Genomic DNA, 25497 nt, shown 5'->3' on the forward strand with positions numbered 1-25497 from the left:
GATCCGAGCCTCGTAGAGCAGAGGCTCCTTGACATCCCTTCCGTGCACAGTGACATGACGTGATTCGAGAGTCTGCTCCCTTTGGGGAAGAACTAAACGCGGTCTTGGCTGCACCTGAAAGTCATATTATGATAAACGTATCATTAGCTTCTTGACGTTTTCTGTGTGCGTGCAGGGTGCTTGCTGGGCAACGGAGCGGAAGCTCTCATGAGCCCATGCTTCTCTTCTGTCCCTTGTACCCAGTCCCTGCTTGCTCCACAGGGGTCACATGGAGGTGGCACTCACCTGCTGCACACCTGCCCTTGACCCCCATGCTGAGCAGTAGGGGTAGGCTTTGGCCTACAGAATCTGGCCTGGCGAGGAGTCAAAGCAATGTGTAGGCATAGTTCGCAAAGACAGAGAGAAGTACGGGGTCTGTTTGAAACCAGGAAACAGAAAGCGCCAGAGACCTGCCCCACCTTCCTTCCCCCTGGGGCCCAGCTACCCAAGAGAAGAGCGCTTTCAGCACCTCCCTCCTGTTTCTTATGGAAGGTCCCTCCCCCTCCTCCTCCTTTAATGTTTATTTATTTTTGAGAGAGAGAGAGGCAGAGCATGAGCAGGGGAGGGGCAGAGAGAGAGGGAGACACAGAATCCGAAGCAGGCTCCAGGCTCTGAGCTGTTAGCACAGAGCCTCACGTGGGGCTCAAACTCACAAACTGTGAGATCATGACCTGAGCCGAAGTCAGATGCTTAACCGATTGAGCCCCCCAGGTGCCCAGGAATGTCCTTTCTTGTAAGTTATATGTTTGTACCAAGAGGGTCGGATTGTGATTTGAGATGTCTGCTAACGTCTACTGCTACAGCTGTTTCCCTGCTTGCCCCCACACCCCCCAACACACACTCACACTCCTCTGTTCATGCGGCCAACAGAGTTCAGTCACAGTGGTTAACTAAATCGTGATTCAGCATTTTCACTTTTTCTTCCAAAATGTTTTCATTTTTTATTTTAGAGAAAGAAAGAGTGGGTGCAAGTGGGAGAGAGAGAGAGAGAGAGAGGGAGGTAGAGACACTCTCAAACAGGCTCCATACTCAGCACAGAGCCCAACATGGGGCTCCATACCACAAACCATGAGACCATGACCTGAGCCCAAATCAAGAGTTGTTCACTCAACCAAATGAGCCACCCAGGCACCCCCAGCATTTTTGTTTTGACAATATCAGTGTTTGTAACGGACTTCCTTTCTTACACAGTATTTCGCGTTTGTGCTGGACTTCATGTCGCCTTTCCCCTTGGCTTATCCCAATTCTTGCCCTGAATTACTACAGAGCTAAGAAATACTCGTGGGTACCGTGCAGACGTACACCGGATAGCCCATCCATGTTTCCCGCGTGTTGCTTGGGAGTCAGGCTTCCTGGGCCCCCATGCTCTGTTCCAGCCCAGACCACTAGCTCTCCAGGCCCCTGCACCTCTGCTGCCCCAAGGCTTCTCTTCAGCATCTCCTAGAGACTCTTACTCTCCCCTCCCACTGGAGACCCCCCCTTTCCCAGAACTCATATCTTCTTCCTTGGTTTTATCTCCTTTATACACCCTCCGCTAGCTCTCTGAGGAAGACTGCCTGAGACGTACATTTCTCGAGATGGTGCACGTTGGAAAGTACCTCTGTTCTGCCTCTTGCGCTTAACTGATCGAGTATACGTAGAATTTTCGGTTAAGAACGCCTTGTGCTCCCAATGCTGAAGGCGTCTCTCATTGTCTGCTAGCTTCCAAAGCAGCTGTCATGAAGTCGCGTGTCATTTTGATTCCTGAACCTTGTTATCCGTCCTGTTTTGCTTTTAGGAGCTTTTCCTTAGCGTCAGTATAATAAATTTCACGCAGGAGGGGGTAACTTCCTCCCACACCCACCCCGTTAAGGTGCTGGGTACTTCATGGACCCTGCAGTCTGGAATTCACGTCCTTCCGTTCTGGACATTTCTTTTTCTTTTGGAGCTTTGACACGTACCTCCTTTCTCTTTTCCCTTTCCTTCCTTCTGGGACGTTCTGCGTTCCTTGTTGGATATTGGGCCTCCTGGCTTAATTGGTTGATTTCCTTCTTTTCTCTCCTGTTTTTCATTTGTCTTTCTGTTCCTTTCTGGGACATTTCTTCAGCTGCTTCTTCAGATCCTTCCCTTGAATGTCTTTATTGCTGATGTCTTAGTTTTGTAACTCGGCTTTTCTGATTTGTAAATGTTAGTTCCGATTTCAGAGACACAAAATATTTTGCTATGTATTGTATGCCTGAGGGTATTAATTAGTGTTTCTTGGGCACTGTCTTCTGTTCTTTGCTTTATCTTCCCAGTTCCTTCTGCTTTTTTATGGAGTGGGGGTTTGGCAGGGAGAATGGGGGATGATTTGGGGGTTTTGTTCCCTTTTTCTCTTTTATCAGATGTCTAGTGGTGCTTGGCGATCTGCTCATGTTTGAGAATGAAGCACCAAAGGGGCGCCTGGCCGGCTCAGTCGGTTAAGCATCCGACCTCGGCTCAGGTCATGATCTCTTGGTTCGTGGGTTCAAGCCTCGCATCAGGCTCTGTGCTAACAGCTCCTATCCAGGGAGTAAGGTCTATAGGTCTCTCCAGGGGATTATCAGACAGGGAAGGACCTCATCATTTTATTGGGAACCTCAAATGTTAGTATCGATTCTCTTTTCTCTTTGGTTGGACCCTTTCTGTTGAGAGGAAGCCTGCAGTCTCTGGCCTGATGAGTAGAAGTGTAGCCGGTAGTGCCCGGGAGCCTAACAGCCAGCTCGCCATTCCGTGTGAACCTTTTACCTAATCTCCCTATTTTCAACCTCCCACCTAATGTTTTCCTTCTCCTCTGCCTTCTGCTCCCTGTGTTCACAATTCCTGTGGTCCACTTTCTCCACTGAACCTCTCTCCCGAGAGTGCAGTGGGGAAGTAGCTGCCTGGTTGTGTGGGGTGACAGAGGGGATCTGGGGTGTCACGGGCGCTCATGTTGTTTAACCAGCCCCCCCGCCCCATTTCTGGTTCTGCATTCAGCACTACCCAGTGCGTCCCATCCCTGAGCCTTTCCGGGGACCCCGTGTGACCATTAGCTCCCTCCTTGGATTCCCACCCCCGGCCCTGATCAGTGGTTTTGTCTCATCGTCTCCATCAGTGTCCACTTATTGTCTGTCTTCCAACATTTTATCGATATATCTGATTGGATGCCATCTCCCCCCTCCGCCCCCCGTTCTCTTGGTCCGTAGATGTATACCGTTCTTCCATCTTGTGGGGGATGGGGTGGGCAGGTACCTCCACCGCTGTTTCAGTCTGCTGTTCACCAAACTCAGCACCTCACGTACATCATCGTCCCCCATCCTCATCACGTCCCCTCGAGGTAGTAGGTCTGTTATTCCCACATTGCAGATAAGGATTGAAGACCCCCAAGAGGTCAAGGCCCTTTGTCAAGGTCATATAGCTCCTCAGTGGCAGGGCTGAGATTTGGGCCCAGATATGCTTCTGAACCCTCTCTTTTGACCACATCACACTTTTTCTGATGCTCTGGGATTGCTCCGAGATTCCTTTTGACCACACTGCACAATATTAATCAGGAACACATACCACACACACTCCCAAGGGGCCACGGAGTTCAGCTAACGGGGCTTTTTTTTCCCCTCCCTTTGTTCCCCAAAGCAATTATTTCTTTATTTCATTTAAAGACTCGGCCTCTGCAGCTGCCACGGACAGCTTAGCGTTGTCTGAAGGCCGAAGACCAGAACCCAAGCCGCGAGCTTACAAGCCATCACACTTGAAAGATGTGTTGAGGTGAAATACCACAGCAAAGCCTCCCCACCAAACCTTTCTTTTTTAGGTGCTTTCTCGTTCCAAACTGAAAAAGAACCATTGGTACTATTCACGCGTAAGACTCTTCAGCTCTGGCTGTGTTCAAGACTAGATTTTTTTTTAACCACCCACCCCAATGTAGCAGACAATATCATCTTCCTGTGTCGTGCGGGGATTATTTACAAGTCAGAGATCAGTGCATGGGGGGACGAGGGGCAAAACGTGTACCTTTCCTTCTGTCTTTCTGAGAAGAGCCTGTGCTAACAGGTACCTGACACTGTTTTTGTACTGAACATTTAAGTTGCAAATTCGGGCCGTGTGGGCAGAGGTTTGAAATCAGGAGAGCTGAATTGCTGGGGTATTTCTGCAGTTCGACCTCTTGGATGAAATGCAGACTGACTTCATGGAGAAGCGTTCAAGTGGAGTCGTTCATCCCATTTATGATCTTCCCCTATTTTTTTTTTTTTTAAGCCCTACCCAGTCTGATATTTCCCTTGGCGTTCCCGGAGAGGTTCATGCCTTTATTGGCAAGTGTGAGATACAGGAATATGGGGATTCCAGAAAAAGTTCATTACAGCGTTTCACAAGTATTGAGTACATTAGTCATTTTTTTTTTGAAGGGAAAATGTGAAGGTATTGTTTGTCTTTAAAGTATTTATTTTTCTAAGCACAGATGCCTTAGCAACTGTACGTGAAGACAGGTTTATTTCAGCAGAATTTGTGGTAAACAGTGTGTTCATTTATGACCTCACAGTGGAGACATGTCATCTTCAGTGTGTGATTTTCGGGCACGATACAACCAAGCCATGACCATTCCAAAAGACATTTTGCCACTTCTCCCGCGGGCGGTCGCTACTTCAGTCTTCCCGAGTTGCACCCAGTGGCCTCCTAGGGTCTACCCCTTTATAGGGACAGACAAGCATCTTGCTGTTGGCGATGTTCTGGGCTTAACCGTGGCTGCTGGGGGCGGGCCGTGGAGAAACGGCCCACGGAGGTCCGATCAGGAACTTCAGGAGGCAGGAAGACCCAGATGTTCCGGACACCCGTGCTTTGTACCAGTGCTTTGGACTCTGCGGGGCTCTCGCCTGATTCCCATTGTTTCGTGTCCAACACTAGCAGGACAGGGTTTGGCAAAGTCTTCATGACCAAGGGCAGTGTTTTCGTCAACCATTTGTACTACACGTGCGTAAGAATCGCATGTTGAAACTTTGCAACGACTCATCGCCAAGCCCCACTGCAGACTTACTGAACCTCACTATCCATGTCTTGGGGCCTGGGAATCTGCTCTTCCCTCCCAGCACCCTTTACCCCCTACCCCTACCCCTTTTCCCTTCCCCCTTCCCCCTCCCCCATCCCTCACCCCATTTCCTCTTCCCTTTCCCCTCCCCCCATCCCCCCACCTCATTTCCCCTTCCCCCTTTCCCCTTCCTCACTCTCAAATTTCTTAGGCAAGGATATTATCCAAGGACATATTTTCCAAATTTCCTTCATGATAGGAATCTCATGACAGCCTCACTAAAACTACAAATTCCTGAGCCCCACCCTCACCCCGGTTCAGGTTCTCCAGCAGGGCGGGGCCTGGGAAGCAGGGAGAAGGGAACCTAGCATTCCAGAAAACTCAAGATCCAGAGGCCAAGGTTGCCTGCTGGAAGCCATCTGAGGAAAGAAACCAAGCCCCACCCATGACTTTGAGAGACTTTGTGTCTGTTAATTAAAAGACAGCCAGAGACTTTAGAAACTAGAGAGACTGAGGAAGATCCAGGGTCTTTGGGCCCCGGGCAAGTCAAACCAGAAAGTTCTTTCCGTTCGTTTTCCCCATTTACGTGTTAGATTTCTTAAGACCCTTTGAAGCTTTCCGATTCTGCTAAGCTCAAGTCCAGATATAAAATCAGTCCTTATTCTCTGCTGGTGAAACGATCTAAGGGCAACCTTAAATTTATTTTCTTTTCCCTAATTATTACAAAGAGAACATTTCATTGGCCGTGACTTTTCAAAAGCAAGAGTAGCTTTTTATGCTTTTAAAGAAAAAAAAAATGTCTAAACACTTGTCATTTCTGAAGTTCTCAACTTCTCCTACATATAAACCGTGAGCCTCTAAGGCCCAAAAAAACATGTATTGTTTATCTCTCTTTGTCCCCTGGGTGCACGCTGATGCCTAGCATGTGAAAATGAACACTCCGTGGGTTGAGCAGAATATATTTTATTTTCCCCGCTCGGTTTATTTTCCTTAGCTGGAGACTATCAGTGTTAAATTCAACTTTTTTTTTCTTTTGTGAGGTCTCTCACATGTGCTTGATTATTGGCTTATTAATGCGAAGATTTACAGAGGGGAGGCAAAAATGCCGATTTTTTTTTCTTCTAAAGGAAATGTCAGACCGAGAGACAAAACGTACAATTGTCCGTACCTGAAAAGAGATGTCCAGATCCACCATATATCCTGCTGAGGAAATTTCATTGCGTATAAATGGGTTACTATTCGTTGATGGAAAAATCAAGTTAACTGGAATCCCCAGTTCACCAATCTTGCCAGCTAACTGAGGTATTAGTGTCCTGTGTAAACTCTCAGAGCTATTAAATTAAATGGTCATGACACGAGACCTCAGAAAAAGTCTTATTGTTGTCTGCAAAGATTGTGTACAGGTGTTGCTGGTCTGCGTTAGAATAAAAAAGGCTTCAGTATTCTCAAAAATCATTTCCTCTCTTGAAGAAATGCACCGTCGTAAAATAGCCTTTTCCAGTACAGTAATTGCTGGCGTCCAGCTTCAAAAGAAAATCCTCGAATATTAGTCAGGGTACCGTTTCCACCAGGCTTCACCGAAGGGACCGTCATTTTGCGTTTGATTAATAAAATGATTCCAGAAAATAAAAGGAACTAGGATTTAATCCCCACAGACAGAACTCACTGGAAACACGTCGTTGGTAAAGGAAATTGTTCTACATTTTGTAAGAGACGCGTACAGTTCAAGCCTGTAGAATGAAGAGGGAGCGATCGGTGTAAAACCTCTACTTTCCATGTCGGTGTCGTGGCCACTCTGCTCGAGTTTATATTTTAACCCCATGAAATGAAAACTCCGAGAATTTTATTGCAAACACAGAAGGTTAAATATTTATAGAAAGGAAGAAAAGTCCTCCTTAATATAAGAAAAGCCATTTCTAATGATCCACAGCGTTTGGTGGGAGTAAAAGATACTCTGACGGTGAAGGGTTCAGAAGTTACTGTGGGCCATTGTGCGAGCTTCATAAAATCCTTTCTTTCGGATGCTCATCACCAAGGTTCACAGTCCGTTCAGGGAGTCTGTACTTGTGAACGCCCCCATTTTTTCCCTATTGAGGATACCTGTCCAATTTCCTGGACTGCCTTCCCCTGACTAGAGCCCCAACCTAGTTTCTACTCCCCACCCGTGCTGGGATCCCAGATCCCCATTTGCCAGAGGACAGATAGGTACCTACATTTCTGTAGTTTGGATAAAGAAAAAAAAAAAGTTCATCCCCGTAAAGCGACTCTCATTTCACATATCCAAATTCACAAGCGTAACTCTTGCTTGGAAAGTCCCTCCGGATTCTCCTAGTTGGAAATTCTGCCGTAGATGAGCGAGAGCATCTCAGCTCTGCTCTTCCTGGCCAATAAGTTGGCCAAAAGAGTGTCAAATAGAGAAAAGAGCTAGCTTTCCTTTGGCTGACCTTTTCTCTGTACACTGTGATAAACGGCTAAGTGTAAGGATTGGGTGATGAAGATAGTTAGAAGTTAAGAAAACAGATGCCTGATGACACTAATGTGTCATTGATAAAGAGGATGGCTTCCAATCACGTGCCTTGCTGTTGACAACTGTCTCACCGCACTTTGAAACAATATAATGTCTGAAGGAATATGATGAACGACGAAACAACTCTAGGATGTCAAAGAGGAGGGACTGTAGTAAGAAGATGGCATCAAGCACCAACGAAAACATTCGCAAATGTACAGACACATAAGATGACTGTCTGGGAGTCTTGGGGTAGAGAGGGGAAAATGGAGAAGTGGCATTGAACTCAGCCTCTGACAGGAGCGTGGCAAGAAGACCCCTTTACCTAGGGGCGGCCTAGGCGGCCTTTACCAGCCATTAAGGCCAGACCCATCCCCAAGGCCTTTTACCACTTTTTAGATCTGCTCCAAAGTTGATGTGTCTGTACCACATTTGGGATACTTAAAGCAGATAACGGGCCTGCTCTCAACCCCCAACCAAAACAGGAAGTTCCCCTCAGTGGCTTGCTAGCCCAAAAGACACATTCTCTACAATGCCAGTGGAAGGAAATCAATACTGTGCTGTCAAAACTTCCTGGAAATAATACCCAAGATGTCCAAACTCGGGCCCATGATCCTCATCAGCCCTGCTTTTCCGTCTCTGTTTTCTATTTTAATGAGCAAGCCCGCCCACCATTCAGTTTCTCAAGCCCAACCCTTGGGGATTGCGCCAGGCTGGTCCCTCTCGCTCGGCCGCCATATCCCATGTGACGCTGACTCGTGATGGTTCTCCTCCTCCTCCTCCTCTTCAGTGTCTGTGAAAACCGTGCACCCCTTTCTCTCTGTCCTTCAGGCTCCTGTCGTCCCTTCTGGATCCTTCTGTTTCCTGACTCCCCTCCTTGTCTGCAGTTCTGCCCCCTCTCAGTGCCTTCCCCACACAGGGGCCAGGGCAAGCTTTGCAAAACATGGACTTGTTCTCATCGGCCCTTCCCTCCCCCACCACTGCTCCCCGCTAAGCCTTCCGGAGTCTCCCCACGACCCAAGTTCCTCGTGGCAACACTTCAGGCCCCCTGGGATCTACGGCCCCCACCCCCATCTCCTGCCTCACACGTCCACACACAACTGCAGCAGACACCATGCTTCATTCTGTGCCTCCCCATGAATTTCCTTAGACTACGTCCCACTTTCCTTAACCCGAGCCCCGGGCTCCTTATCTGCAAAATGGGAACAGTCCCGTTGCCTCACAGCATTTCGCCAGGTTCCTGAAACATCCTGTTCCTATTTTTATTACACCTGGATTAAGTGTTGATATTAGTTTGGAAAGGGTGGGCATGCACATAGTATTGAATCTTCCCATCCAGGAATATGGGATCTCTCTCCCTTGCCCTCTCTCTCACTCGCTCTCGCTCTCTTTGTATTTGAATTTCTCTTTATGGCCCTCAGTAAAGTTATGGAATTTTCAGAATCCCAGCCCTGTCCATTTTTGTGAACTCCTTTGTTCTCCATTCATTAATATAGTTATTAATAAATTTTTCTCATCGTGTTTTCCGTGGCTTATGACTGGCTCATAAGAAAGGGGTCAGAGTTTATCAGTGTGTTTAACTGGCCTCTTTAGTTCAGATAGGTTTCCTGTTGGTTATTTTTGTTATTTCCAGGCTAGGTGCTCCATCATCTGCAAGTGATTAATTTTGTCTCTTCTGGTTTCTTAAAGGGAAAGCAGGGAACAGATGGGGTTCGGCTTTGAGCTGACAGGAAGAGGGTTGACCTGGGCACCAAAAGTGGGACGCTGGATTGTTCAGGGGCAGGGAGAGGGTGAGAAGTCCATCGGTGTCTGTCTGGAATGAGGCACCCGGCAGTGGAAACAGAGAAATGGCTTGGAAGGTGTGTCATTGGGATTTGTGCTCACGTCTACTCGCGACCGTATTGTACGGCCTTCGGGACTATGACCGTTGGAGCCAGTCAGACCTGCGTTCGGTCCCCAACACTGACACTGAGCTTTGAAACCTTAGATAAGTTGCTTAACTTTTCCAAGCTTTGGGTTCCATCGTTGTCGTCGTCATCGTCATCATGGCCGTCGTCACCATCGTCCTCATCATCTCGATGATACCAGTTCGCAGGACTGTAATGGCGACAGAAAGGTTGTATCTGAGAGATTGGGCACCATGCTGGGCACGCAGCGGACCCTCGCTGCTGCCGCCGTGCTCAGCGGGTACTGGCAGAGCCCTCGCTCCACCACCCCCGGCCCTAGTCTCCAAAGTCCCTAATAAGCTCGACATTCCTGCCCTCCACCGTCTGCCCTGACCTCCTGCTGCTGCTGCTCCTCTCCCGTCCCTGCTGCTCTGTGCCTCCCGTGACCTTTCCCCTCAAAGCCCTTTGGCATTTCCATCTGTCACCATCACTGCCACACCACCTAAGACCTGTCTTCTGAGCTCCATATTTCTCCCGCACACACTCAGCTCTCAACTGAGATCCCTCGGCAGCCTACCCAGAAGCCCTCGGTTTTCTCTGGTGTCAGTAAATGGCACCCCACTGACCAGTTTCTTCAAGGTAGAAATCTTGTTTTGTCTCCCTTCCTCACGGCCCCCTCTCCTATCTCAAAGGAAGCCCTGGCAATTCTCTCCTCGGCTGTCTTTCAAATCCACCCATCTCCACCGCCACCACCCAGTTCCACCCCCTCCCCTGGATGCTGAGTTGCTTCTCCCAGAAAGGTCTTGCTGACTTGACTTGTACGCAGAGACTGGACCCACATGACTGTATGACATAAATGAGCCATTGCCACTCCCTCTGTAAACCTAGCAATGGGATCCCTTCACTCAGAATAGAACCCAGCTCCTTACCGTGACCTCCCAAGGCCCTGCAGAACTGAACCCCTGGCTTTCTTACCAAACACGTCCTCACTTCTCTCCGTGTTGGCCTGTTTCAGCCACATGCCGTGAAATCCCCAAGTGTCTTGTGGTCTTTGCCCACCTTTTCTGGCGACTGGCTCCTTCGCCTGACCCTCCATTAAGATACTTCTTACCATAGTACCTTGTTGGTTTCTTTCTCAACATTCATCCATGATTTGTGATGATTTCGCTGTGGGATTATTTGAATGTCTGTCTCCCCCATTAGCATCTAAATCCCTTGGGAGCCACGTATCATGTCCATTTTGACCACTGCTCTATTCCCAGCATCCAGCATGGTACCCGGCATAGCGTGGGTTAGTGATGGATGCAAGATGACTGGCTTCACTTCTCCCTACTCAGCCTAGGCCCCATCATGAACCCTCACTAACCTTCACCAGCCGTCATTTCTAGCTGTTTGTTCCCTTCCACCTCCACCCACATCCTGTGCCCCAGAAAGCTCCAGGCTTCGTCATTGGAGAAAGGGTGGGAGGGACATTCTCCAGAGTGACCCGAGAAGTCAACCAGAAAAGAGTTGGCTCTGGACTCAACCTTAACTCACAAAGACTGTATCCTGTTAACTATCCATCAATTAAAAACAAAAACAACTTTCATCCCATTAAACCTATGGGCATTATAGGATCTGGATTTGAAAGAGGAGTCAACTAAACCGAGTTTGTTCACGTGCTAGATATTTTCCTGATGGCCTGCAAAGCCTGATTCAAAAGTGACAGAAAATCTTCCAGCCATCTTGCAGATGACCCCAAATTTTGCAACTTGGATGTATCCCTTTAGTTAAAAATCTGTCTTTTTAAGTGCCTACTCCTGTGGTGTGACGTATAGGAGCTATATAGTAATTACACTTTTGTCCTTTGGGGGTGCATTTGGCTGGGGAGAAAAGGGACAGAGAGCCACTCGAATTATCTAGGTGCATTTATCATAAGGACACATGTCCCCGTGTGGGAGCAGGGAAGACCTAGCAAGTCTGGATTGCTCCATATTTCCTAGTTCAAAAAGAGAAAAAGAATCTGTTTACTCAGCTCAGCTTCACATGCTGGGTCAGCAGCTGCCGGCCGGCCTGTCGAGTAGCTAACCTCTGGGTGCCCAAGTCACACGGCTCGATGGGTGTGATCGGGTGTATAAACCGTGACCACAGGGCTCCCCCTCGACCACAGCCTAGGTCGACACAGCCCCTTTGAAGGGGCTTCTACTCTTATCCCCATTTCATGGGTGAGGCGCAGACAGGTCAAGTAGCTTGGCCACAAGCACGCAGATGGGAAGTGGGGCAGTCAGGATTCGAACCCAGGCAGTCTGGCTCTGAAGCCCCGGGCCTAACCATTCATGTCACCGGCCCTGCATGAGCAAGGCAGGAAGATGGCACGTGTAAATGGCTGAAGGCGGGGACGGCAGAGAACGGTGGCTCCTGGCATCACTGGGGCTAGCCCTCGATTTAGTGGTGGGTGGAAAAGTCCAGCCTCGGAGGTGACAGCCAAGGGAGAGAAGAGGAGGAAGCCCAAGAGGTCTGGGTCAGCCCGCCGGGCCGGTTGGGCTGGAGATGCAGAGAGTGTCTGCGTCATCGGGTGCAAACGACATGGCCGTTGTAAACAGACTGTTGACTGCAGTAGCCACAAGATGAAGACTTGGGTCCCTGGGACCTCAGGAGGTCATAAAGAAACCATAGTGTTTAAAGCACACATGGAAATCATCGACAAATTTGGGGGTTTGGGACACTTCCTGGTAAAAGTGATGAACACGGGTATTGAATCCCTTCTAGAACATTGCTGGCAGCCTGACGGCCGCGCACTCCAGCAGGCAACCGATCTGAACAGGAAGGCCCGTCAGTCTTGTAACAAGGCCACATGAGGTCGGAACGCAAAGTGGGGGTCTGGTGGGGCTAAACCCATCGGCATGTGTGACCATTTTAACAAGAAGAGTGGCTTCCTGGCGGAGAAGTCCCATGACCGGCCGGATATGGTCATTTCCCCAGAGCCAGCAGAGAGCCTGGTGATGACGGTGTGGGTCGTGACTCAGCAGCTCCGGCCTCCCATCCAGAACCACCGCAGGCACAAGGATGGAAAGGCAGCGGCCCCTCGTCTCCAGGAAGCCGTCGGAAGGGGACCCCGTAGAGCGGATGGCAGAGCCCGTCACACTCGCCAGCCGCAGAGCCACCAGGTCGAGGTCTGGCCACGTGAACACACGCCTGGTCCTCGGCCGGGCCAGGCGGCTTGGATTTCCAGTGCGAGATCGGGACCGAGTGGGAAGTCGCCCAGGCAGCGAGGCCTCGGGCCAATTATGCAATTAGCCAGTGGCCTCCGCTGGCCGCCGCGCTTGTTTAGATAAATTTTGAAATCATCAGCGAACTCTCGAGCCAGATGCTGGCTCTGTGAGGAGAGGGGCAGACTGTGGAAACCTGCCTAGCGCCACACAGTATGGGGGTGGGACAAGTTCCGCCCCACCCCCACCCCCGGCCAGCAGCAGAATCTCTGGCTGTGTGTGGCCTGGTTTGGTCCTCGGCGGGGAGTAGGGGAGGTGGGGGGGTGCAGGGGACTGGGGTGGGGGTGGGGGGTGGCCAGGCTGCCGCTAGCCCACCACCTGCCCAGCCCCGCCCCCAAGGCCCCACTTCAGGGCCCCCCCCCCCCCCCGCATCTGAACCTGCGGCAGAGATGGCGATTAGCCAGGACTGGAGCCCTAGGAGAGGGAGGAGGCCTTGTAGCCTCTTCATTCCCAGAAGATGACCTTTCGGACCCAGAAAGGAGTGCTTCCCACGTATCTCATTTATCCTCAAGACACCCCCGAGAGGTGGGTTTGTTTGAGATTTACACAAAGTTATGATTATGCCTGGAGATTGGAGTTCCTGCCTCGACGTCATTCTAAACCCTGCGTCTCATCCCCATCTCAGTTTTCCTAACATAACTAAGCCCTTTGGGGGACCGAGCCGGCTCAGGCTTTTGCCTCGCCAAAGGGTGATCCCCGCCCCCGCCCCCCCAACCCCCGAACCTTCCTTTTTTGTTGTTGTTAAGGTTGATTTATTACTTAGCGGTTCTGGCCAGGCTCGATGGATGTTCAGAATCTTATAAATAATGTGGATTGAAAAGATCGTGCTGAAATGTTTATTGCATTCTTAGAAAGAGAACAAGGCTCGGCGGGCGTGGAGAGAGCGCGGCCACGGCGAAGGAGGGGTGCGCGGAGGGAGGGGAGGCCAGCTTGCTCCTCTGTCTGTCCTTTTAGCGTCAGTAAAAGACAGCGCTCTGAAAGGGAAGGAAGGGCTTAAGAATGCAGAAGCGTTCCAGAGGGTGTAAAGAATATGCTTGAAGAATGTGAGGCCATAAGGAACTAATCATTGGACGTTCCCTCGATCATTTCTTCACCCACCGCAGCGGGAGGAGGGCTGCTCACAGAGGGGCGGTCTGCTTTGGAAGCTTCTCGAGGGCACCCTCCGGGAGGGCCGTGGGGAGCCTCCTGTGACCTCCCTGGCACCCAGCGCATTCGTGCTCATGATGCCTTGTTCCTCAGATGCGCTGGCCGACACGGGCATCGTCTGACCTTGGGACCCCGATGCAGGAAAGCAAGCGTCACGCCAGCCCGTCCGCGTCCTGCAACGGCGCCCGAAGCTGAAATCATACCAGCTTCGTCCTGCTGTCGCCGCCATCCAATGGGCTTCTGACTTTCTCGGGCCTTCCCGCGGGCCCCTGGGAGGAAGAAGAAGGGTCTAAGGCTGAAAGCCCGGCCGTCGGTGGAGAAGGTTCTTGGAGCCGGTGTAGTCTAATAAGCAGGGCGCTCTCAGCCCTGGCCTCACAGGCTCTCTCCGAACAGAGCTATCTCTGTCGGGAGGAAATGAGGCGGGGGTAATATTGGCAGGGGCCGGGGGCCCGGGGCTGGGGGGTATTGTGACAGCAAATGAGTTTTGTGCGTCAGACACATCCCAGCCTGCGTCTCTTCCTCACGAGGCTGGAAGTGGCCTTCCTGCCAGCTGGGGACCCCTGACCCTTTACCTTCATAGTGCCCCCCCCCCCCCGCCCCAGCATGTTAACAGTTGACATTTTACTGTATGGACTGAAGAACTTCTGGTGAGCTTTCGATTCTGCCTCTCAAGACTTTGCTCTCAAATGTTAGTGTCGGAAGGATCGCGTGGAGGGCTTGCTGACACCCAGCTTCCCGGGCCCCTGCCCTAGAGGTCTGGACTCCGCAGGGGTGAGGCAGGGCCTGGAAGTTGCCTTTCTAAACCTCTCTTGGATGGTACCGGCACACCAGAGACCACGCTGGAATAGAGCTGCCCCAAACACCAACTCAGTGCCTCTTTTGTTGGGTGATTGTAATTTATTTCCTTCTTGGGAAGGTCTGGGACTAGAGGGTGATCAGAAGTCTCAGAGAATGAATGAAACATGGACCGGGCTATGCATTCAGTACAGAGGGTCCACTTTGCTGAAGACTCAAGTCCAAATCATCTGTGCTAAAAAGAAGCTCCTGAGCATCTGGTAAAATCCCAGCATTTCCCGGGGCGCCTGGGTGGCTCAGTCGATTAAACGTCCAACTTCAGCTCAGGTCATGATCTCACGGTTCATGGGTTCGAGCCCCATGTCGGGCTCTGTGCTGACAGATAGCTCAGAGCCTGGAGCCTGTTTCAGATTCTGTATCTCTCTCTCTCTCTGACCCTCCCCTGCTCACGCTGTCTCTCTCTTTCTCTTTCTCTCTCTCTCTCTCAGAAATAAATAAAACATTAAAAAAAAAAATCCCAGCATTTCCCTAAAGCGTGATTCTGTCGGGGGAATCTGGCTGGCTCAGTCTGTTGAGCCTCCAACTCTTGATTTCGGCTCAGGTCATGATCCCAGGATTGTGGGATTGAGCCCCAGATCTCTCTTCCCTCGGCCCCTCTCCTGCTCGCTCGCTCGCTCTCTCTCAAATTGAAAACAAAATGTGACTGATGATATTTTTTGAAGGATATTTGTAGAATACATTCTCCTGGAAGTATATATTCAGATATTAACAACTTATGGGTTAATATATTGATTTTGAGTTTGGCAATACCAACTGTATTTATATACATCTCTCACAGTTCTTTTTTTTATTCTTTTTTTGTTTAATGTTTATTTTTGAGAGAGAGCAGGAGAGGGGCAGAAAGAGAGACACACAGAATCCAAAGCAGGCTCCAGGCTCTGAGCCATCAGCACAGAGCCCGACACGGGGCTCGAACTCACGAACCGCGAGATCATGCCCTGAGCCGAAGTCAGACGCTTAACCGATTCAGCCCCTCAGGCGCCCCGTCCCTCCCAGTTCTTCAGAACTAACGCTCCATAATAACTTGTGTTGATAGTTCACAAGCTCATTCATTCATTCAACTCGCGCTGGTGGAGCACTTAGTGTGTACCAGGTACTGTTCTAGCTGCTAGAATATCTTCCACATTATCACCAAGTAAAAGTACCATTTGAAAGTCACACTACTTGTGTGCCCCCAGGCAATCAGTATTTGAGTTGGCACGATGAGTAGCTTTCCAATCAACCGCAACCCAAGTACATAACACAACAGTGTGTTCTAGAACAGCTGTGCTAGGCACCCGTGCGTAACATGCCGGGGGAGAGACACAGTCGTGGGAGCGCATGGTCCGTCCTCGCAAGAATTTGCGGACTATTGGGGAAGGTCCTCATGAACCCAGTCTCTTGTCGATTTACCCAAGTCACGAGCTGATGTCTGTAACGTATGTGTTCAGGATATGGAAGAAGCCAGGGAAAAGCCGTCCCAGGGTGCCTCGGGCACAGGACAGGAGGTGTCGCTGGGGAGGAAGCCTTTCAGGGCTGCGTGCCCGTACGCCAGGTGTGTGGAAGGCACAGAGGGCTCTGGAACGGTGTGAGCAGCATGAGCCAAGGCGTGGAGGTGTAAGCACTCAGAGTGAGAGGCCAGGCTCGGAAAACCGGATCCTTCCATAGGGAACGTGTCAAAATTCAACGTTGCTGTTTTGCTGCGACACCATTTCTGAAAGACCAAGTTCAGCGTGAGTCTACAAATGCCTCCAAGCCAAATCTGACGTTTGGATGGTCTGTTCTCTTCCCCGAAAGAGTGGATGAGGGGGCGTTGATGACATCATCTTAATACCATCCTCAAACACCTTTTATTATTTGTGCCAATAACGTACATTGGACGGGCAGGTAAATGCCGTGTGTGGCGTGTGATAGGCAGACACCGGGTATGGGCTCGGACAGCCTGACAGGTGGCTTGTGACACTCGGCTGTGGGCGTCAATATGCCTTTCTCCAGCTGTGTCTTTAGGGTCTAATTAAGCCCCTTCCACGCTGACCACCTTCAGGGCAAGAGAGAGGAGGACTTCCACCTGGGTTACCTCATCCCTGAAAGTGAGGTCAGCCCCGCTTCTTATGGGCAGAACCTCAGGCAGGTTCCCTCAGAGGCACCTGCTGCTCAGACTCCCTGCTGGGCGACAGTGACTCCTCGGGCCTCAGACACCCACTCACCCTTATTACCTTCTTAACATCTGCCTTGGGGTCTTGTCCGTTTGCTTTCAGATGGCTCACTGGTATCATTGAAGCCCACTGGTGATGTCGTCGAATCTGGGCATGGCTTATGTGGGTCTGGGTCTCAGGACCACAGAGGGGTTTGGGGCACCAGCTCCATGTTTTCACTTAGGGGTGCCCCGAAAGTGCCCATCACCCTCCGTGAAGGTCAGGGGTATGGATCCTTCAGTGATTTGCCGGCCATGGAAGGACGTCCCTGGGGCTGGGAAGAAGCCTTCAAGGATAGTATGAAGAGGGGACCTGGGGAGCTCAGTCGGTTAAGCATCTGACTTCGGCTCAGGTCATAATCTCACAGTTCGTGGGTTTGAACCCCACGTCGGGCTCTGTGCTGACAGCTCAGAGCCTGAAGCTGCTTCGGATTCTGTGTCTCCCCCTCTCTCTGCCCCTCCCCTGCTTGCACTCTGTCTCTCTCTCTCTCAAAAATTAAGAAACATTAAATTTTTTTTTAAAATAGTACGGTTGTGGGTGGTGTCACCATGGACCCCTCAATGGGTGAAGAGGCTCCTTCCCTCCGCGGTGTGCACGCACCTGCTATGGCACCAGGTGTCTGCGGTGAAGCCCCCATGGCCCGCCAGCCTTGTTGCTCTCGTACGTTTCCCAGATCGAACCGCAGGCCCCCGTGCTTCCGGTAAAAGGCTCACTTTCCAGGACCCAGTGCCGAGCAGCTTCTGAGTCTCTTTTGTTCTCTGTCCACTCATCTTGTGATGCCCGCAGGACCCCTAACTCTGGTGACCTTCTTCCTGCTGCTGACAGGGTGCTGGAGGCTTTTCACCCCGTCCCTGCGCCCAAGCATCTCACTCCCGCGATTTCACGACGTGAGCATTGCAGGGCCCAGTGAGGTCTCAGCCTGTCGGGGCAGAAGGTACAGGTCCCGTCTGAGGGCAGCGAGGAAGCAGGCCGTCAGGGAGCTCTGCAGGCACGTGAATTTCCAAGTCTGTGTTCACGTCGGAAGCGAGGAAGGGTAGTCCCGTCCTCCTCGGGGGTCCCCTCCTACTGGGTGTGGGCGCCTCCCGCAGCATTGCAGACAGGGGCCCTTGCGCACAAGGCGCGGACCACAGCGTCTTCTGTTTCAAAACTTCCAATCGTCACGGCCACTTCTGTAGCCAGAACCATTTCCGGCAGGAATAACGGCAGCTGCTGTCGGCTGCAAACGCGCCGTGTGCCCGCAGTGTGCCCGGCGCTTCGCGTGCTGCCTCGGATGGCCCCCGCGACAACCACGGGGCTACGAGCTAGCAGGGCCCTGGTTTTAGGCTCAGAAGATTGGGCGCCTTGCACCGACAGAATGCGGGCCGTCTGGCTGTCCGGCCTGCGCTGCTGCTGCTGTCACAACTCTGGACGGCCCCTCAAGGACCTTCTCGCCCTCTGTCATGTGGAGCATGGTTGGGAGGTGACATGCATGGCCCTGCAAGCTGGTGGGCCAGAGGGCTTCATGTTGCTTAACGGTGACCATTTGAAAGCAGGGTGACCTTTGGAGCATAGCAGAGCTAAGGTTTCTGCCTCGGTGATGGGGACAGACCTCGAGGCCAGCTGAGTGATTGTGACATGTGTTCCAGCTATTTGGAAAAAGACTGAGCTCTTAGTGAGAGAGAGAGAGAGAGAGAGAGAGAGAGAGAGAGAATCCCAAGCAGGCTCCACACTGTCAGCGCAGAGCCCAGGGCAGGGCTCGAACTCACAAGCCCCGAGATCAAGACCTGAGCTGAAGCCAGACGCTTAACCGACTGAGCCACGCCCCTCCCCAGGCACCCCAAGACTCAGCTCTTCAAATGAAAGGACGCTCTTAGGCTGCTCTTGTTTTCCATTTCTCCCTCGGCTCTTACCAGTCATGGTTCTTGTCTGTGGCTCTTGGCCCATGTCACGTAGGAGGCCTAAGGAACACTGAGATCGGAGGGGGGAGTGGGGAGAGGGAGGTAGGGGTGCGGTCTCCAGAATGGCCTCCTCCCAAAGCACCAGAAGCAATACTGACAGTGCATTCACCCTGATTCTTCCAAACATTTGAGGACCCCCCTGCGCCTCCTTTTCCTCCTCCTCCTGACATCAGAACCTGGCTTCCTTCGGATTTCAGCAACCGGCCAGTGGCCAGCACGGTTTATTGTAAAGCGAAACGGCCCCTAAGAACGGCAACAGCCATCCGTTTTTGGAGCCCGCTGTTCACTCGGGCCCCAAGCTGTCAGAACAGGCCACATGAGCGCCCGCTGTAATCCGAGAAACTGCTCCCGCGTGCCGGACCATGTGTCCAACCCCACGTCCCCCACCCCCACCCCCGCCGGGGCGCCCGACCCGGAGAGTGCCGGGGACCCACGGACAAGTCCTCCCCCTCCAGCCCGCCTTTTTCTGCGCCTCATAATTAGTCCCCTTTCTGTTTCCACTTGTCATTACGTCACCCGTCATTCCAGCCGGCTTTCGTAATGTGTTCTTGCTGAGCTGACATGTTATTAACGTTCGCGGATGGCGGCTTCCTGATGCCATGCAGGAAGGCACCCTGATCCTACCCGCAACGCGTTTCCAGATCCACCGCGGGACGGCCAAGTTCTGGAAAGTATTAGCACTCCTGCCCCTTCTGCCCGGAGAACCTGAGGGAGGGGCATCCGTGCCTCCCGCCCGCTGCGCACGCACACACAAACAGCAACTCAGCAAGGGCAGGGGCTTTTGACCTTTGCTGCTGTGTCCCCAGTGCCTGGTAGAGACTCTCCGTCAGCATTTGTTTAAAAAATCGAGGGGAGCCTTGTTGGCTCAGTCGGTCGGGCATCTGACTTGGGCTCAGATCACCATCTTGCATTTTGTGAGTTCGAGGCCCGCGACGGGCTTTGTGCTGCTCACAGCTTAGAGCCTGTTTCAGAGTCTGTGTCCCCCTCCCCCCCGCCCCTCCCCTGATCATGCTCTGTCTCTCTCTATCTCTCAAGAATAAATAAACATTAAAAATTAAAAAAAAATCGAAAGCCATCACAGACGCAGAAATCGGGAGGCTATCGATGTGTTTGCTCCTAACGACCTCGGGGGTGGGGTTTTCTGTTTCATTGTGGATCGCACACTCAAGGAGCACTCAACGTGCAGCATTCGCGATGTGGATAAAGTGCCCAGCGCCGCACACGGTGGTGGGTGTGGCTCGTCAGAAGCACTGTGGTGGCCGGAACGGTGTCCCACCTGGGACCTGCCTGACCCACACCCTCGATGGGCCCCTACACGGTGTGCTCTGGGGAAGGAGGGGTCCCCAAGGGGAAGGCTCCATGCAACTCGCTCACCGCCTCCAGGGGGTTCCTGCTAGCCTTGTTCATAGAAAGGGGGACCCTTCCGCCCCGACCTGTGCCCCAAATACCTCTTCCATTCCCTGTTCGCGTAGACTCTTCAGGACGGCCTCCAGCGCGTTTCCGCAAGGACTTTTGTACCACAGTTGGAGATGTGTCTGCGCGAGGGTATCTGAGAAGCCCTCTGGATGGTGGGGTACTGTGGCGGGACTCGGCTGCAGACAGATGAGGAGGCGTGGTGCACACAATCGCTCGCTCGCCCCGAGCAAAGGAGCAGCACCTTTGCCGGTCTTGCAGCGCTGCGCCAGGGAGGCCAAGCTGTTCCTGTGTCGGTACCCTGACACCCTTCCAAGTAACTGGAGACAGTTCTGTTTTCTGATGGCCTCTTGACTGCAAGGTCTCGGCCACTGGTCAGAGGAAATGACTCTGGCACGTTTAGGTTAAAGAACATGTCATACTTGAAAAATGTTTATTTTTTGAGGAAAAGAGACATGCGAGCAGGGAAGTGGGGAGGGGCAGAGAGAGGGAGACACAGAATCCGAAACAGGCTCCAGGCTCCGAGCTGTCAGCACAGAGCCCGACGCGGGGCTCGAACCCACGAACCCTGAGGTCATGACCAGAGCCGAAGTGAGTCACTCAACCGACTGAGTCCCCAGGCGCCCCAGGAACGTGTCATTTGCTTGAGTGATGTCAGGTAACTTGCGAGACTCTAAGGGACCACTGAGTCAGCCCGGTGTTGGGAAGGGTCAGAAACAAGGTGCACCCTGGGACCTCCGGGCCCATGTTCTCGCCCCCCCACCCTGGAGCGTCCCTGTTACTGAGGCTGAGCCCCAACTCTGCTCAGTCTGAGCCCCACGATTCCTGGGGAAGGGAACCCAGGGGCCTCATGGGGGCTCCACCGCTGGCCCCATCACCGTGCATGGGGCAGGATCAAGCTGAACAGACAAAGCTGCTTGCCGCCCCCACCCCACCTGCCAGGAAGATGTGCTCCTGAGGTTCAGAACTCAGCGACTCGGTCCAAATAATCTCAGTCTAATGATTTGCTTTAAAAAAAAAAAAAATGAAACGGATGAGGGTCTGATGTATCGTAAAAGTACCCTCCTGATACCCCGTGCCCCGCCTCTCTGTGCCTGGCTTGGGGCTTTGGCAGCAGCTCCCTCCTGTCCCCCTGCCCAGGGTCCCTAATTGATGCCAGGTGATGTCCCCCAGTCCAAACACTGCAAATGAAAGGGGTTTGTAATGGTGAATCCATAGCCTGACCAGAGCCATCCAGAAATCTTTTGACACGTAGTCAGGAGGGAATTGTCAAAACAAGGTCTCCATCACAGAGTGGCTGACTGTCTTCCCAGACACTTGAACTTCTGCCAGATTCCAGACAGATTCCCATTCCCTGGGGGTCACGCCCAGCACAGCCAGGGGATAGATCGCAGCCAGGATCGATGCACCAGAGAATGGGCATTGAATTATTGACCGGCCGCGTCATCATAAGCTGCTTTGGACGGCTGGTACGGAGGGGTCGGCGGTTCACCGCACCGCCGAGCGGTGGGGTAGCGGCGATCTGCCGGACTGGGTGAACTTCGGGGAAGGGAAGTGAGTGACACGTTAAGAACACAGATGGGGCCTGGAAACTAGTCAGCACTTTCTGCGCAGGAAACAGCAGTAATGGCCGAGGTCTTACATCTTGCCTCTAAAGAGCGGTGTCATCTGTAGAGAGTTTTTGTTGTGTTTTGCGGAGGCAGGGACGGGCCTCTCCGGGGAGGCCGGGAGGCCGGTGAAGAGCCCAGCGCACGTGTTTCCCCCGCCGGTAGGTTCACAGCAGACCTGGCCCCTTGGCCGCGACCGGGTCTGCCCTGGCTGGCAAGGGGGGCTCTCACGTCTGGTCTGCGCTGAGCCGGTGTCGGGCGTGGGCCTCGTCGGGGCCCCGCGGCCGCAGCAGAGCCCCTCGACGCCCAGCGAGGCAGGCGCCCGTTCCCCGGCCCGCCTCCGGCTCCTCGCCCGCCCGGCTCCTGCAGTCTTAATTCCTTTTAATTTCCTGTTTCTGGGCAAGCCCCTCCTTTCTCCCATCTCGTCCCCCTCGGGTCAGGCCACCTTCCCCGATCGCTGCTTCCTGCCGCAGCCGCTCCCCCTCTTGGCCCCCAGATGTCTCCTTCCCCACGGGCGCCGCCTTCGCTCCAGACTTCTTTCCTCCAGGGTCCCGGTGACACAGTGTTGCGTCTTGTTCGCAGTGGCACCAGCCTAGGGACCGGGGGGCGGGGACCCCATGTGGGGCCCTGGGAGGACGGTGTGAGCAAGGCCCCTGCCGCACCCCACGTCACCTGAGCACAGACCCGGCGCGGACACCACCCTTCCGGAGCTCCTCCAGGGAAGAGCGTGGCCCTTACCCCTTGGGAAGCGCAGCGCGTTCCTTCCCACGATGTGGTCACATGGGCTGTGCGCGCTGTCCCCCCCGCCGTGGCCCCAAGGACTCTGGCTTGCAGCGCTGTGACCATCTCTCTCCGACCGGCTAGCAGGGGGCCAGACCTGCGCTCGGCCCTGGGCCGTGGTCACGTCCAAAGGCAGAGACCGACGCACTCAGTGCGACCTGAGGCCGGAGCAGGAAGGTCTGTTGAACCTCAGTTTTCTCTGTTCCGTCAGAACCAAACCAACAGGCTGATTCTAGGCCAATTCTTTGCCTTGTCACGTGCTTCTCTGAGGGGGTCTCTGAGCGTCACAGAGGCTCCTACCGTCACCTGGCAGGCCCTCAGTGGTCTCTTCTGGGATCGTGTCCCCTCCTGAGCCTGGCCCCCTCCCAGGGAACGCGGCCCAGGGCCTGGTTGCCCTGCTGTGGAGCTGTTCCCTTCCCCGGGCTCTCCTCAGGGCAGCATGGGGCCAACCTCGGAGCCCTGGCTTCCCTTGCAAATCGGGGAAAATCGTGGCTTTGCCAGCCCCGCCCCTGACTCCTGGGGAGAAGGGCATGGGATTTGAGCAGAGAACATCTCTGAGCACACATGCATCCAAGAACATCACAGCAGCTCTGACTTTGCTTTTTAAATGTTTAATTTTGAGAGAGAGAGAGAGTGCATGAGTGTCTGTGAGCCTGGGAGGGCCAGAGAGAGAGGGATTCAGAGGCTCCGAAGCAGGCTCCGCACTGTCAGCACAGAGCCCGATGCGGGGCTCAAACTCACGAACCGTGAGATCATGGCCTGAGCCAAAGTCGGACGCTCAAGCAGCTGAGCCACCCAGATGCCCCTGACTTTTATTTTTTACTTCTCTTCTCGTTATGCTGCTGTTATTTGCATCGACGGCACGGTGATTATGCTGTTCTGGCCGGCATCCCCCAATGGAGTTGAGTGTGCTCCAGCCTGGGCACCACCTCAGAGCCCCCGCGGGCTTTCCTCGGCCTTCTAGGCTCCCCTTGGTTTGGCTTCAGGCTTCTCCCGCCTGTGAGCCCATCCTCCGCGTGGTCCTGCTCTGATCTTGCTCTCCTCTCACAGGGCCCGTGTCCCGGGCTGGCCGTCTCCTGGCTAGTGACCCAGACAGACACTGCCAGACAGCCCGCCCGTCCTGAACTTGCGACCTTTCCTGGACACCCGGCCCCCCGCTGGGCTGCGGCTGGAACTGGGCTCCGTTTCTGAACCGAGTGACACCTGGCTGCTCCTGGGTTCGCCCCTCTTCCTCCTCTCCTGGGCTGAACAATGGGCACCTTCTTAGGCAGCGGGCTGTGCCCGCGGGGATCATCACTGTCATCATAGCTGCCATTCACGGGGCCCCAGATTTGCCCCGGGAGCCTCGGGCCCCTCATCTCACTGAATGACGTCGGTGTTTTGGGGCTCTTACTGATGGTGGGACAGGACTCGAGGCAAGGAACTCTGCCAACACCTCATATATGCTAGTGGCAGGTGGGAGGCCAGGCGTCCCTGACCCCCAGACCCAGCGCCCGCGCCCCCACGTCAGACTGCACGCTCCCTGGTGCCAGAGACACCCCCCCCCCCCCGCCCCGGCCCAAGGAAAGGAACGTTTATAAGTGACACGGGCACGGAAGGGCCGAGGACGGTCAGTTAGTGCACGAACCTGGCCGGAGGGGCGTCTCTGGCCCCTGGGAAGTGAGCAGGCTTCCCGGGGGCAGCAAAGTCCCACCCAAGCATCCCGGGCGGTGGCCCCTGGGTTGGGTGACCGGGTGACGGACGGCGGAGGGTGCGAGCAGCCAAATGAGAGGGTGTGAGCCCCGGTGAGCGGATGGAGCCCCCAGGGATGCCCAGGAGGGCTCCCCCTTGAGCAGAGAAACGGAAGCCTGAGGAGGGGGTGGGTGCCAGTGAGAACAGAACCGAAGTCGGAAAATCAGAGAAGACTTCGGCTCAGTTCTGTAAGAACAGCGCTGTTGGCGGGAGGCCATAGCACAGAGCCGCGGCGTGAAGCCCATCCCACGGGGGCCCGGGGAGGCTGCAGGGGACCCTCTCCCCACCCTGCGGTGCCTTCCTGAGCGGGCCGAGCTCCCTGGCTGGGGGCGCGGGGCCCGTGCTGCCCAGCAGAGCCCACCCGGCTCCGGCCCGTCAGCCTGGGAATCAGAATGCAAATCCGCCCCCCTGCCCGGGCGGCTGCCTACTCTTCCCTTCGCCTTATTTGCCCAGTAATGGGATTACAGCGGACATTTACATGAACTTTGGAAAACAAATATTCCCAGTTTTGCCTTCTCTGCTGTTTATTGCTCAGGACTCCACTGCAAGAAAGCTGTCTGATCCGTGAGAACCGACCGCGTAATGCATGAGCAAATGTCACCTGTTCACAGGCAACTGGAAAAAAACAAACCAAACCCCAGGCAGCTGTAGGCATGTTTCATAAACGCCTGCCGTGGGCCCTCAGAGGCCATCAGCGGCGGGACCGGGCTCGTGGGCGCGGACTCCGGGGTTGGGCACGCGGCAGACCACGCCGGAGTGCGCATCTTGGTCCAAAGCAACCAGCGATCACAGAGCGGCCGCAGAGCTTTCCTGTGATAAGCAAAACCGGGTGAAAAGACTTCAGATAAAATTGCCCGTCATATCCCCCACCTCCCACCCTGTCACCCCTGCGCCCCCTCCTCTCCCACCACGCTTAGCCCCGCATCCCTACAGGTGAGGGCGGAAGTGCCCGGAAGTGCCCCAGAGCACCGTGCTGAGATCTGCCCTTGCTCCCCAAAGACAGCCAGACTTCCTCATCCTCTCCTCCCTCCCCCCTCCCTCCCCCTCTCCCTCCCCCTCCTCCCCTTCCTCCTCCTCCTCCCTCCCCCTTCCTCCTCCTCCCTCCCCCTCCTCCCCTTCCTCCTCCTCCGTCTCCCTCCTCCTCCCCCTCCTCCCCTTCCTCCTCCTCCCTCCCCCTCC

General features: G+C 53.7%; 1 protein-coding gene across 7 annotated transcripts in view; it reads left to right on the forward strand.

Moving 5' to 3' along the window:
• Positions 1-25497, forward strand: part of STX8 (syntaxin 8) — a 246294-nt gene that overhangs the window by 211124 nt on the left and 9673 nt on the right. For 6 of the 7 annotated variants that reach the window (XR_005528320.1, XR_005528321.1, XR_005528319.1 and 3 more), the window contains one exon: positions 3675-3780. The exons of the other annotated variant lie outside the window; for it this stretch is intronic. Coding sequence is in view for 1 of the 6 variants with exons in the window: in XM_039231574.1 (XP_039087505.1) it covers positions 3675-3780 (106 nt within the window). In the remaining 5 variants the exon portion in view is untranslated. The remainder of the gene's footprint in view (positions 1-3674; positions 3781-25497) is intronic. 7 annotated transcript variants of the gene reach the window in all.

Source organism: Hyaena hyaena, unplaced genomic scaffold (genome assembly GCF_003009895.1).
Source record: "Hyaena hyaena isolate Hyena2069 unplaced genomic scaffold, ASM300989v1 scaffold_58, whole genome shotgun sequence".
Taxonomy (NCBI): domain Eukaryota; kingdom Metazoa; phylum Chordata; class Mammalia; order Carnivora; family Hyaenidae; genus Hyaena; species Hyaena hyaena.